Source organism: Acanthochromis polyacanthus, chromosome 23 (genome assembly GCF_021347895.1).
Source record: "Acanthochromis polyacanthus isolate Apoly-LR-REF ecotype Palm Island chromosome 23, KAUST_Apoly_ChrSc, whole genome shotgun sequence".
In the NCBI taxonomy this organism is placed as follows: Eukaryota; Metazoa; Chordata; class Actinopteri; family Pomacentridae; genus Acanthochromis; species Acanthochromis polyacanthus.
In genome coordinates this window covers 685,149-697,828 of record NC_067135.1, presented here as the reverse complement: position 1 = coordinate 697,828, position 12,680 = coordinate 685,149, and the positions used below count along the sequence as shown (strand labels likewise).

Sequence of the window (12,680 nt, the reverse complement as noted above, 5' to 3'; positions counted from 1 at the left end):
CTGCTTATAACTGACAGTCAGGAGCTTCCCTCCATCGCTGTGTTTGTCATGAATCTGATGGTGTATCTCTGCTTATAACGGGCAGTCAGGAGCTTCCCTCCATCGACCACTGGCAGTGTGCTACTCCTCTGGACCGCTCTCTCAGACACATCCGGACGCTCCACCTGCAGCAGATCGTGGCTCTGGCTCTGGCTCTGAAACACGGAGCAGAAACCGAGCTGTCCACGGTTCTGGAGCAGGCTGAGGACTGGGCCAACCGGCTGAGGACCATGTCTGAGGAGGTAAGAACCTCATCTGCAGCTGTGTTAACGGACATTTAAGTTAAGGTATATTTTTATGTTTTTTCATGTAGAAGGAAGGAAGATTTTACTATGTACCAACATTTACATTTCTGCAGACCTCGGTCATCTGTGATAGATTTGGTCATTTTTTTATTGAATAAATCTGATTCTGTCTGTAAACTGGTGCTGAACTCCACAAATTAAGGTAGAAAACATCTTAAGTAGGAGTAAAAACCATGTAAAATTAATACAGTTTAATCCCAACACCTGTTTGTGTGTAATTTGATGACTTCTATCCTTGTGGGTGATTTCCTGCATTATTACTGAACAGAGAATCGGACTAGTTGTTGTAAATGTGAAGTTTGTTTTAGTGGGAGAGAGAAGCTGTTCTGCATGTATGAGGCTGTCAGAAACAGCCTAAATATTCTTTAGCAGCTAATGTGGTTTTGGATGCAGATGTTTTCTCTGTTTTCTGGTTCAAATAATTCATGTTTAAATCTAGTTTTAGCTGCTGGGAGTTCACAGTTGTTGCCCTGATAAAGTCCTCAGGTTTCTGAATCTGTGCAGTGGAAGTTGAGAGTTCCCTCTGTAAGTACAGCAGATTCATGAAGATAAATTACTACTAACACCCCCCCTGTCCTCTGTTCTGGTTCGTCTGTCCTCCAGCCTCAGAACAGCCTCCCAGACATCGTGATCTGGATGCTGCAGGGCGACCGGCGGGTGGCGTATCACCGCATCCCGGCTCACAGCGTCATCTTCTCCCAGCAGCACTGTGGAAAACGCTGTGGACAGCTGCAGACCGTCTTCCTCAAGGTACAAACGTTACACATAAAAACAAACCCCAAACCGAACGTCGTCAGAATCAACTGATCTTCTGAAAGAGGTACTGACTTACTTTTAGTGTTTACCGGTTTGGTCAAAAACATGTTTATGGACACGATGCTGACAGCAACATGTCAGTAAATTAGTAACTTTAATGATAAAAGCAAGGATCAGTGTGCAGCATGTGTCAGAAAACCACAATTTACTGATAAGAGAGAAGTTCTGCCTTTTAACCCTGTAGTACCCACTGATGCAAAATACGTCTGTTTTAGTTTTTAGTTATTGTTTTCTATTGTGTGTATATTTATATATTTTCAAAATTGTATAATATATAATATATAATATAACTGTATTATATAAATTATAGATAAATTACAGTGATGTATGTTACCGTTTTCCATCAAAAAGTCACATACATCAGCGTAAACTTGAAAGGCCATTTGTCCAAAACGTGCCTAGTTTACTCTCTTTTCATATGTTTGTATTGTTAAGGCATCAAAGTGTAATAAAATGTCCTTTGATTAATCAATAAAAGAATTTGAATGTCCAGATGATTTGTTACACATTATTACTCATACATTTGTTTATTTATGTCTTCATTTGTTCCTGTGTTTGGGTCCTGCAGGGTGAAGCTCTGTTATAATGCTCAGTAGAGTTAAATTAATATTAAGATGATAAAGAATGTTGCAGTGCACCAGAACACACACACTGGTTCTGTCACTGTAGCAACACATTTATTAAAACCCTAAACGCACCGTTTGACCTAAAAACAGTGAATGTTTTCCTACAAACCTTTGCTGTGTGTTTTATTGTGTAGTATCCACAGGGCAGTGGAGGAGAAGCTAAACTTCCTGCTCAGCTGAGGGTCAAAGTGTGGTTGGGACTGGCTGCTGACGTCAAACACTTCAACCAGTACGCTGAAGGAAAGCTGTCAGTGTTTGCTGAGACGGTGAGAAACACAAACACAACAATATATGGCTGATATATTAGAAACTGTCAGTTTGTTGTTTTGGTGCCTTAATGTCCCCACACAGCGACTGAAAGTGAAAATATTAGGCCAGTGAATAATGCTAAAAACCAAACCTCTGCCCTTCTTGGAAGAACTTTGACAAACTATGTGATGTACTAAAGCTGAATGTGTTTAAAGTGGATGAAAGGAGTCGTAACCAAGCAACCTGTAGAGGAATGGATTTCAGTGGCATCCTTGCCTAGCCGCGCTCTGAAGACACAACGGTCTAGTTACCCTCGGTAACTAAGTGACAACAGACCTGACAGAAACAACCGGAAACAACTAGCCTAGCCGCGCTAGACAACCCACGGCAACGAATTTAATTCTCTGCCAGGGTCGACAACAAAAACGACAACAGTCGTTGAGCTCCATTAGCACCGACTCTGAATAATGTTTCTGTTAACATGTCTGTAATATACTTGAGCTTCACCCATTGACTGTATAAATAAGCCTTCATCGAACTACCGCATCCTCTGATTTCCGGCACTCTCGGAACTACGTCAGCCTATTTGTTGTGCTGATTGGTTGTATACCTACCCAATTGCTGCAGAGTGATTTGATAGACAACCTTTGAGCCCGCCTCCCTCCCTAGACCCTTGCGTCTTCAGAACATGGGTCTAGTGCGGCTAGGCTAGTGGCATCCCATAATCCTTCTCTGTCTGCAGTATGAGAACCAGACCCGGCTCGCCCTGGTGGGCAGCTGGGGAACTACAGGTTTAACGTACCCCAAGTTCAGCGACGTGACCGGCCGAGTGAAGCTGACCAAAGAGAGCTTCAAACCTTCACCTGGATGGACCTGGGCAGGAGACTGGTTCATCAGCCCCGAGAAGACGTGAGTCAGTGTTCTTCTCTGCTGGTTCTGTCCTGTTAGTCCATCACTGATTGGTCAATACTTCTGATCAGGTTTCTGTGAGAATACTCTGATAGAAATTAAAGTTTCAGAAACACGTTGGCCCATATTAGGTCCAGTTTTATCCAGTAAAATAAGCGTCTGCACCAGATACGATGTTTCTTCTCTGATGGACTCATTATTGGTTTTACAGCTGAAGATAAATGCTTCTGAGAAGATGTTTATAGTATTCATCCATCCATCCATCCATCCATCCATCCATCCATCCATCCATTCATCCATCCATCCATCCATCCATCCATCCATCCATCCATCCATCCATTCTCTATCCACCGCTTTATCCTCACTAGGGTCATGGGGGGTGCTGGAGTCTATCCCAGCTGACTCGGGTGAAGGCAGGGGACACCCTGGACAGGTCACCAGTCTGTCACAGGGCTACATATACAGACACACAATCACACTCACATTCACACCTACGGACAATTTAGAGTAACCAATTAACCTCAGCATGTTTTTGGACTGTGGGAGGAAGCCGGAGTACCCGGAGAAAACCCACGCATGCACAGGGAGAACATGCAAACTCCATGCAGAAAGATCCCAGGGATTTGAACCGGGATCTTCTTGCTGCAAGGCAACAGTGCTAACCACTAGTCACTGTGCAGCCCCATGTTTATAGTATTATTTCATTAATTATATTTGGGCATACCTTATTGATCCCACTAGAGTCTATTTTTTTCACTTTCTTCCACTTGTTTCTGTTTCAAATCCCATTTTTTGAGTTTTCAGGTTCTAATATTAGTTATGCTTTTCTTTGGATTCCTTCTTAATATTTAGGTTTTGTCTTCTTTTTTGTTATTTAAAGTTCTAATTTTAATTTGATTTAATATTATATTTTCGGTGTTCTTCTACTTTTGTTTGAGTCAGCATCAGTTACACTTTTTATTGTTTCATGTTTTCTTATTTTTGTTTTCTTTTTGTCACATTTGCTTCCAGATGTTTTCCAGTGAATTAAATGTGTCCACTGGCTCATTAAAAGATGAATTAATATAGATCATAGATTGTGTGTTGTTTGTTGACCCTCAGGCTGCTGTTTGACGTGGACGCCGGTCACATGACCTTCACTGAGGAGGTGTTTGAGAACCAGATGAGGTTACCTGGAGGACAGTGGATCGGCATGACTGAAGGCTACACAGACGTGGTACACACGTGTTTTCAAACCCGTTTTAAACCCCCGTCCTTCATGTCGGTAGATGTTAAAACCTGGTGTTGTGTTCAGAACGGGGAGAAGGCGGTTCCAAAGGACGAGGTGGAGTGTCCTCCAGGATGGACGTGGGAGGAGGTGGAGTGGAGCGAAGACCTCAACAGGGCCGTGGACGATCAAGGTGCTGATAGAAACCTGATCTCCAGCAGCAGGTAGCTGAACTAAACTCACCTGAGCTGCTGTGTATGTGTTCAGGATGGGAGTACGGCATCACCATCCCTCCAGACCGCCGGCCCAAAGCCTGGGTACCGGCCGAGAAGATGTACCACACCAACCGCCGCAGACGCTGGATCAGGATGAGGAGACGGGACCAGCAGAAGATGGAGGCTCTGAGGAAGGTAGCAGCAGAGAGAGATTAGATGAATGAATATCCTGCAGTCTGTCTCCCCCTGCTGGCAGAGAGAGGAATCACTGTTCATGTCTGTTTTCAGTCTGTACTTCTTCCTCTCAAGTTTCTTTTGTCCGTAGCATCAGAAATTTTCCAAACTTTTCACTTTTTCCCAAAAACTAAGTTCTGTAGAATTGTCTTTAGTACTTTTACACAATTTTGAGTAATTTTGGACAATGTTAGGGTATTTTTGAACAAGTTCAAAGTAACTTTAGACAAGCTTTAAATCGTTCTGGATCATTTATGAGTCATTTAAGATGTTTTTAGACCTGAGAGTTTTGGTTTATTAAAACTCTCTCCAGTTTCCATCAGTAAACAGTTGTTTGTTTCACATTAGTGCTTGTTTTTGGCATTAATTTGACTAATTTATTGATATAAATTCGACTCTCTGCAGTATCCAAATGCTTTGTCAGCATGTTTTTGAGCAGAAGTGTCATTCCATGAAAAATCAATCGGTGTCTTCATCCTGACCTCCTCAGAACGTCTGGTTCTTCATCTCTTTATTAATGATCAGAGTTCTGCCTTCATGCTATGAATATTTCCGTAGAGGTGGGTCCACATTTATCACTCTTTAATGAACTGTTTCCATCGTTTCTGAGCCTCAGAACTTCATCAGTCCAGCAGATGGAGGAATAAAACCTAATTTCAGTTCTGAGCAGCTGAAGTTCCTCCAAACAGCCACTAGATGGAGGTCAAGTTACACAAATGAGCTTCAGAAGAAACAGCCATGGCCGTTGAGCATCTCTTTAACATTCTGACTTCATCTCTGTGTTTGGAGACGTTAAAACCTGAATAAAGTTTACATTTACTCTGAACGTTTGTTTTGTCACTTTAACAATGTGTTTTGTGTTCGCAGCAGCGTCCAGACGAGGCAGAGAGGGAGGGCTGGGAGTACGCCTCGCTGTTTGGATGGAAGTTCCACCTGAAGCCCAGGAAGACGGACAGCTTCAGGAGGAGACGGTGGAGGTGTCGCATGGAGCCGCTGGAGAAGACCGGACCGGCGGCCATCTTTGCTCTGGAGTGTTCTCTGGTGAGGAAACTAAACACCATTATCACCTTCAACAGGACGTGGCGGGAAAGTAGAGTGTCTAATAACTGCATTTATGTGGCCAAAAGTACGTAGATGCCTCAAATTACACACATACAGGCAAATAAGAGGCAAAAGATGAAGCCTTGACCCTTTAAGGGGAGGAGAATCAGTGGGATCACAAGAGGGTGCTTGATCGTTTGATGAGAATGAAACAGGCCTGACATTTGTCTTATTTCAGACAGAAGTGTTAATAAAGTATTTATCTATCTGTCTATCTGTCGCCTCTACAGTTGGTGAAATGTCGACCAAAGACTGTATTTTAGTACAAATATAGATCCATCCATTTATATACGCTTACATGAACTTTGTGAGGGCAGCTTTGTTTGAAAAGTTTTCGTTTTCTTTCATTTTTAAGGACCAGTAATCACAACATATGATCTGTTGAATCATTCTGATGTGCTGCAGACTGTTCTGTGTCTTCATGAAATGTCATGGCTGTGGGAGTTTTACTTGTGGAGATATCTCCCCCTTAAAATGATGTATGCTCGACACTTCATCAGTCACAGTACGGTTCGATAGATTCACTTCAGTGCATTGAACTGAAGCCACGATGAAAGCACATAGTGAAGAATGTAGTTGTGTGAACAAGCTCTAAGCAGCCAATCAGATCACTTTTTAATGGAGCTCTCCAGAGGTTCTGTAGTTCATGTTTAGCTCAGCGTCTCCACCAGTGGTTGGTGTTACCAGACAGCCTTCACGCTCCACAGACACCCTCCTTTAATATGTCGCCAGTCTGTATGTGTTTATTCAACATGTCACTCATGGGCAGAACGCTGGTACCCAAGCAGCCTCCACTCCTCTGGCAAGCCTTCCCACCAGATCTGGACGTCTGCTGCAGGGATTTGTTCCCACTCAGCCACAAGCACAGTTGGGTTGGGCAATAACAAACTGATTGGAGCTGAGGTCAGGCTCTGAGCTTCATCCACACCAAACTGGGAAATGCATTTCTGAACAGAAGTGGCTTTGTGTGCGCTGGTATTGTTGTTTTGGGACAGAAAAAGGTTGAAACTCATCAGCTGGTACCAGAACTGGAGACACAAATACCATTATAGAATGTTGCATGAGGAGAAGTCTGAGTGTGGACAGAAACCTACCAGCATGCTCCTCCTTTCTGCTTTCTGTGGGCGACCAATTTCAAAATCTCTGAGCAGAAGCCTACATGGTGAATATGGCAGGACAAACACTTGGACAGGCCTGCGTGGGATCTTCAATGAGTTTAAATGACAGTTTAGGTGTCCTCATGCAAATGATTTGCTGAGTGTTTTTGTCCTTTAGCAGAGTGACAGATGCAGTCAGACCATTCTCCAGCTCAGTTATAGAGCTTCTGAGATGGATCCACATGTATGAACTGAAGGATTTTGTTCACAGCAGATCTAAATGATCTTTCCTCTTGGCTTCCTCCCAAGACGGGCCGATGGTCTTCAGCTCATCGATGACGGTTCGTCTCCATGTCTGCTTTGGGCGCCCACGCTTCCTCTTACCTTGAGGGTTCCATTTTAGTGCCTGCCTGGTGACGTTTGCAGGTTCCTTCCTCAACGTGTGGCCGACCCAGCGCCACTTTCTCCTGATCTGGACAGCCACAGGCTCTTGGTTGGTCCTAGTCCACAGGTCGGTGTTTGACACTCTGTCAAACCACTTGACGTTGAGGATCTGCCGGAGACACTTGTTGATGAAGGTCTGGATCTTTTTGGAGCTTCTGTTGATGGCCCTCCACATTTCAGAGCCATACATGAGGACGGATTTGACGTTTGAACTGAAGATGCAGAGTTTGGTGCGGGTTGAGATAGCGGTGGCCTTCCACACTGGTCGAAGGATGGCAAAGGCCTGGCGCGCTTTCTTGATTCTGGCCGAGATGTCCTTGTCTGTACTTTGTAAAGCCAGAGACCGGGGGAAGTGGAGAGCTACTGTTGAGGCCCTATGCTCCACTAGGAGTGAAGAGGATTAAGTCAGATCTAAATGATGGGATGGGTCCAGCAGAGGCCATATTTTTCATTATTGGTCCTTAAAAAATGAAAGAAACTGTTTTTTTTTCCAAAGAGTGTCTCCATGAAGTTCCTGTAAGTGTATATGAATGGATGGATCCATGTTTCCACTAAAATCCAGTCTTTGGTCCACATTTCTCCAAGTGTTGAAGCTCTAACATCAGTAGAATGTGATCATGTTAAAGTTTGAGCAGACAAGGTTCCAGTTTGTAGATGTTTAGACCAAATGTTGGTGTGTTTGTTTTCTCCTCCTCACAGCTGGATGGAGACAGAACACTGCAAACAGTACATCACATTTAAGTGGAATATTTTCTGTTCTTATCTGAATGTGATCTTGGTCTGTTTTCCTACAGAGCAGCATCGAAGACAAGAATGATGATAAGTCGGTCACCACCACGTTTGGAGTCAACAGACCAACCATTTCCTGTTTCTTTGACCGTAAGACAGAAAACATCATTTACTTTTGCTCTCCTGTTTCTGTCAGCTTCAAATCTTCTTCACTTCAGGAAAACTATTGATCTCTTACAGGAAAAAACTGAATGTGAGTGTCAGAGCCAGAGCGGAGGCGTTTTTCATCGTGGAATTAAATGATGACAGACAGCAGTGTGTGTTGTAGCTTAGAGTTGTTTCCTGTCTGCAGGTGGAAGCCGCTATCACCTGCGCTGCTACCTGTACCAAGCCAGAGACCTGCTGGCCATGGACAAAGACAGCTTCTCAGGTAGTCTGCTCTGGATCATTTCACATCCTTCTCATATTTACGTTTCTTATCGGCCGGCATCGTTACGGATCATTTGTGCCATCTGGTGGACAGAAGTTGAACTTCAGCTTAATATTTAGCCATAGGATGGATAAATGGAGTATTTTATTGATGTTCTGAGAGAAAGCAGCAGTTTAAACATCATAAAACACATTTAACTCCACTGAGATCATATGACCACAGATTTAAGAATAAATAGAATACAGTAGATAGTTCTAGGTGGTATACATTAATGTTCCAATCAGCATTATTATTTGACCTTCAGTGCATTTTGTCCTGGATTTAAAGCCTTTTCAAAGTTTGCTTCTGATGTCTAAGTCAGAAAAATGAGGTTCCAGACAGAGACACGCTGGTTTTTAGGCTCTTTGTCTTGCAGCTTCCAGAAACATGAAGCTATGAGCAAAATAAGATTACATACTGATATTAATGAGTCTATTTTAGGGACTAGAAGTGCAGCAGATTTAGAAAATAATGCTATAAATTGATTTTATTTAGGAAATAACGTCAGAAAACAACCTAAATCAGTTCAATAGTTGATATGAGCTCACTTTAGACTCAGTTTTCTGTCTCTGACTGCATAATTTTAGATCTTTTTAGTGCATCTTTGGTTGGACTCTTTGTTAAAATGATTGTTTCTTTTCTTTCTTGATGAGTCTCAGTCCGGTTTAATCTGGTTCTACGTCAAACTCCAACGTCTTCCTCTTTTTGTCTTTCATTTTATTTTAGCCTCTTTTTCTTGTTTTGTTCTTTTTTAAACCTTTTATTTCTATTTCTTTTTCCTTTTCTACACGTCTGAAGCAGCTTTTATATCACTTATCCAGGGCATAACATTGAATTTGAACAGTTTTTAATTGTAATGTTTTAGAAATTTACTAATGTATTTTAAAGATTTTCTCCATTTAATTTAACTGCAGATACCAAGTAAAAACATCCCAGGAAAAAAGCATTAGTTTACTTAATAACTGGATGGAAATGATCATTTGACATTAAAACAACACGAGTGTTTTTAAATCAGGAAAAAATGTAACAGCATTTAACAGAGAGTCGCTGTTATTTGAGAAAAATTATAAGAAAAATTATAAGGAAAATTCTGTTTATTAAATATTTATGAATGGACATATATTTATTTTGATAATATCTAAAAAACACAGGAAAAAATGTAAATTTTGGTAAAAAATGTAAAAAAAATCGTGAAAAAAGTTTAAAAATCAGGTCAAAATTATTAAAAAAAGTCCAAATGTAACATTTGTTCTTTTACAATGTTTGACCATAAAATTACACAATTCTACTGGACTGAAATCATCTAAAATATAATTATTTGACTTATATTTGCCTTTATTGTCACCACATTTTCCAGTTGTAGAACTTTACGATGTTCTAGGAGGATCTGAGGGGTTAACTGTTCCTCCTCTGATTTCTGTATCCGTTCATTCTTTATGTTAAATCCTGATATATTCATTTCCTTGATAGTTTGTGTGATTCTCATCTCCTCTCTGTCTATTATAATTTATAGAGATAATAGGTCTTCTCTCTCTTCTTCTGTATTTTCACTGAAGATCTAAATTTCCATCCAGAGCTGCTCTCCTCTCGTCCCTCTGCCTTACATAACCCCCTGGGCTGTTTGTGTGTGTGTGTGTGTGTGTGTGTGTTCCAGGGTTAATTGAGGGCTGGTGGGAAAAAGCATCTTAAGTTGTGTTTACTCTGATGCTAACGGCTCCACAGAGACTCTTTACCGGCCTGGAATAACAAACTGTGTGTGTGTGTGTGTGTGTGAGACCTGGAATAACAAACTTCTCCTCTGAGCGGCGTTCCCAGCGCTCCGTCTCGGCATTCCCAAGCTGGTGATGTCATCGTGCTGCATGCCAGGACAGTTTGGACTCGTAGAGTTTTATATTTATAGTTACATTGTATATAGAGAGTTACATTATTATTATATGTTTGTACTTTTGTTGTTGGCATTTAGGACAGTTTCTGACTTTTCTTTGTACATTTCTGAATTATTTTGGACAATGTTTAATAAATGGTACAGATACATTTATTTGGGTAATATCCAGTAAAAACATTTTAAAAAACTGTAAAAAAAAACAAAAAAAAAAAACAGGCAGAATTTGAATAAATGTCCACGTCTAACATGTTCTTTTATAATTATGATGATAAAATTACACTATTTTTAAATTCAATTAAATCAGTTTTCAATTAAACGTGCAAAAAGTCATTATTTTACTAATAGTTGATTATCTGTAATATTTACTTGAACAGAAAAAGGAACCAGTCTTGGTCTTTTGTTTAGTTATTTTAGGTGATTTTTTAAGTGATTTTGGTAAATTTTGGAATCATTTTAGACGAGCTTTAAATTGTGTCAAACTAAAGGAAAAAGACGTGTTTGAGTCTGAATCCTGCTGAATAAATGATTAGTGCATTTACAGATGACTGAAGAAGATTTATACTGTCCTTAGAATTAACAGAACATTCACTTCAAGTACGTTAAAGTTGTTCAGATGGATCCAGTGTGTCTGATAGCTCTCTGCATTAAGATTAAAACTGCGTTTCTGGTGTGAAGTTCTGCTAGAACACCGTCTGAAACGTAGTGTTCTAGCAGATCTACAGTTTACAGCAGAACAAGGAGAACACTAACGAGTGTTTTCCTCCTCAGACCCGTACGCCATCGTGTCCTTCCTCCACCAGTCCCAGAAGACGGTGACGGTCAGAAACACTCTGAATCCCACCTGGGACCAGACGCTCATCTTCTACGAGGTGGAGATCTTTGGAGATCCTGAGGACACGGTGGTGAATCCTCCCAACGTGGTGGTGGAGCTCTACGACCAGGACTCATACGTGAGCCTTTAGATGATACCAAAGTTATCCTCACATCTGTCTGAATATCTGCTGTTTATGGATGGACTTTTTATGCTGGCTGGAGCTGAACTGCTCTTTCTCTTAATAATCTTCTAACTTTAATTACAATAAACTGATCATAACCACAAAATATTAAATCATTTTAGGGATGGTTTCAACCCTTTAAATGTCAGTTTGTTTAAATGACACTGTAGAAGTTTTCAGTGAAAAAAGTTCATTATTCTTTCATATTATAACTAAAAAGTCCTTCAAGTACAGACAGGGGACATTTTTGCATCATTTTGGACATTTTTAAAGTAATTTCTGACAGTTTTAAGTCATTTTTAATTTGTTTTTACCTTTTCAGCACAAGTTTGAGTGCTCATGGACATTTTTTAATGAATTTTAAACAAGCTTCAAATGATTCTGGATATTTTTGAATCCTGATAACTGAAGTTCCAGGTGGAGGACAGGATGATCAGCAGATGTTGGTTCTGATGCTTTTCAGCTTTAATGCAGTGTTATATTTCTAATGAAAACTTCCAATCAGAACCTTGAAGACAAAAATGTCTCTTTAAAAGAACATCCACAAAAATGTTCTGTTAGTTTCTGTAATATCAGACTCCAAGATCACTGCAAAATTGTCCCAAACGTCTCAGAAATTGACCAGGATTGGTTAAAAATGATTCAGAATGATTTAAAATTTGTCTAAAATGACTTTAAACTTTTTCAAAGACTCCAAATTGTCCAAAAGAATCAAACATTGACCAATATTAGTTAAAAAAAAATGCCCAAATAACTCAAAAATTGGCCAAGATTATTTGAAACTTGCACCAAATAACTAAAAAACAGAGCAAGATTAGTAAAAAATGTATAAAATAAGTAGAAAATCATTGAGAATGATGTAAAATGTGTTTAAGAAGACTTTAAACTTCAGCATTGTTTACATAATGCCACTGCTGTTCAGTTATTTTCCATATTTTAATGCCATTATCACATGCAGGGAGCAGATGAGTTCATGGGCCGCTGTGTCTGTCAGCCCTCCATGGATCCCTCTCCTCGTCTCTCCTGGTTTCACATTCGCCAAGGACAGAAAAACGGTGGAGAGCTGCTGGCCGCCTTCCAGCTGATCCGCAGAGAAAAGGTCAGAGTCAGACTTTAACACTCTGAACCCGCTCATCCTTTCCTCCTCTGTAAATGAGAATGATGTTTGCATTCAGCTGTCACTAATTTATGTCTGAATTGTGCTTCTGCAGCCAGCAGTTCATCATATTCCAGGCCAAGAGGTCAGTTTGTCTCCTGGATGTTTCTCTCTTCAGTAGTTTTGTTCATTTTCAGTCTTTAAACTCGTCTCGTCCACAGGGAGACATCGTGACCACCGCTCACGTTCTAGACGAGGTAAAAT

At 40.7% G+C, this 12,680-nt stretch overlaps 1 protein-coding gene across 1 annotated transcript in view; it reads left to right on the top strand.

Moving 5' to 3' along the window:
- LOC110971889 (dysferlin-like) overlaps positions 1-12,680 on the top strand; it is a 78,483-nt gene that overhangs the window by 38,292 nt on the left and 27,511 nt on the right. Inside the window, 14 exon segments of the mRNA XM_051944188.1 lie at positions 86-281; positions 948-1,094; positions 1,921-2,052; positions 2,778-2,944; positions 4,046-4,160; positions 4,239-4,344; positions 4,419-4,561; positions 5,468-5,641; positions 8,037-8,121; positions 8,324-8,401; positions 11,094-11,275; positions 12,279-12,419; positions 12,532-12,561; positions 12,638-12,673. Of these exon segments, the coding sequence (XP_051800148.1) occupies positions 86-281; positions 948-1,094; positions 1,921-2,052; positions 2,778-2,944; positions 4,046-4,160; positions 4,239-4,344; positions 4,419-4,561; positions 5,468-5,641; positions 8,037-8,121; positions 8,324-8,401; positions 11,094-11,275; positions 12,279-12,419; positions 12,532-12,561; positions 12,638-12,673 (1,732 nt within the window).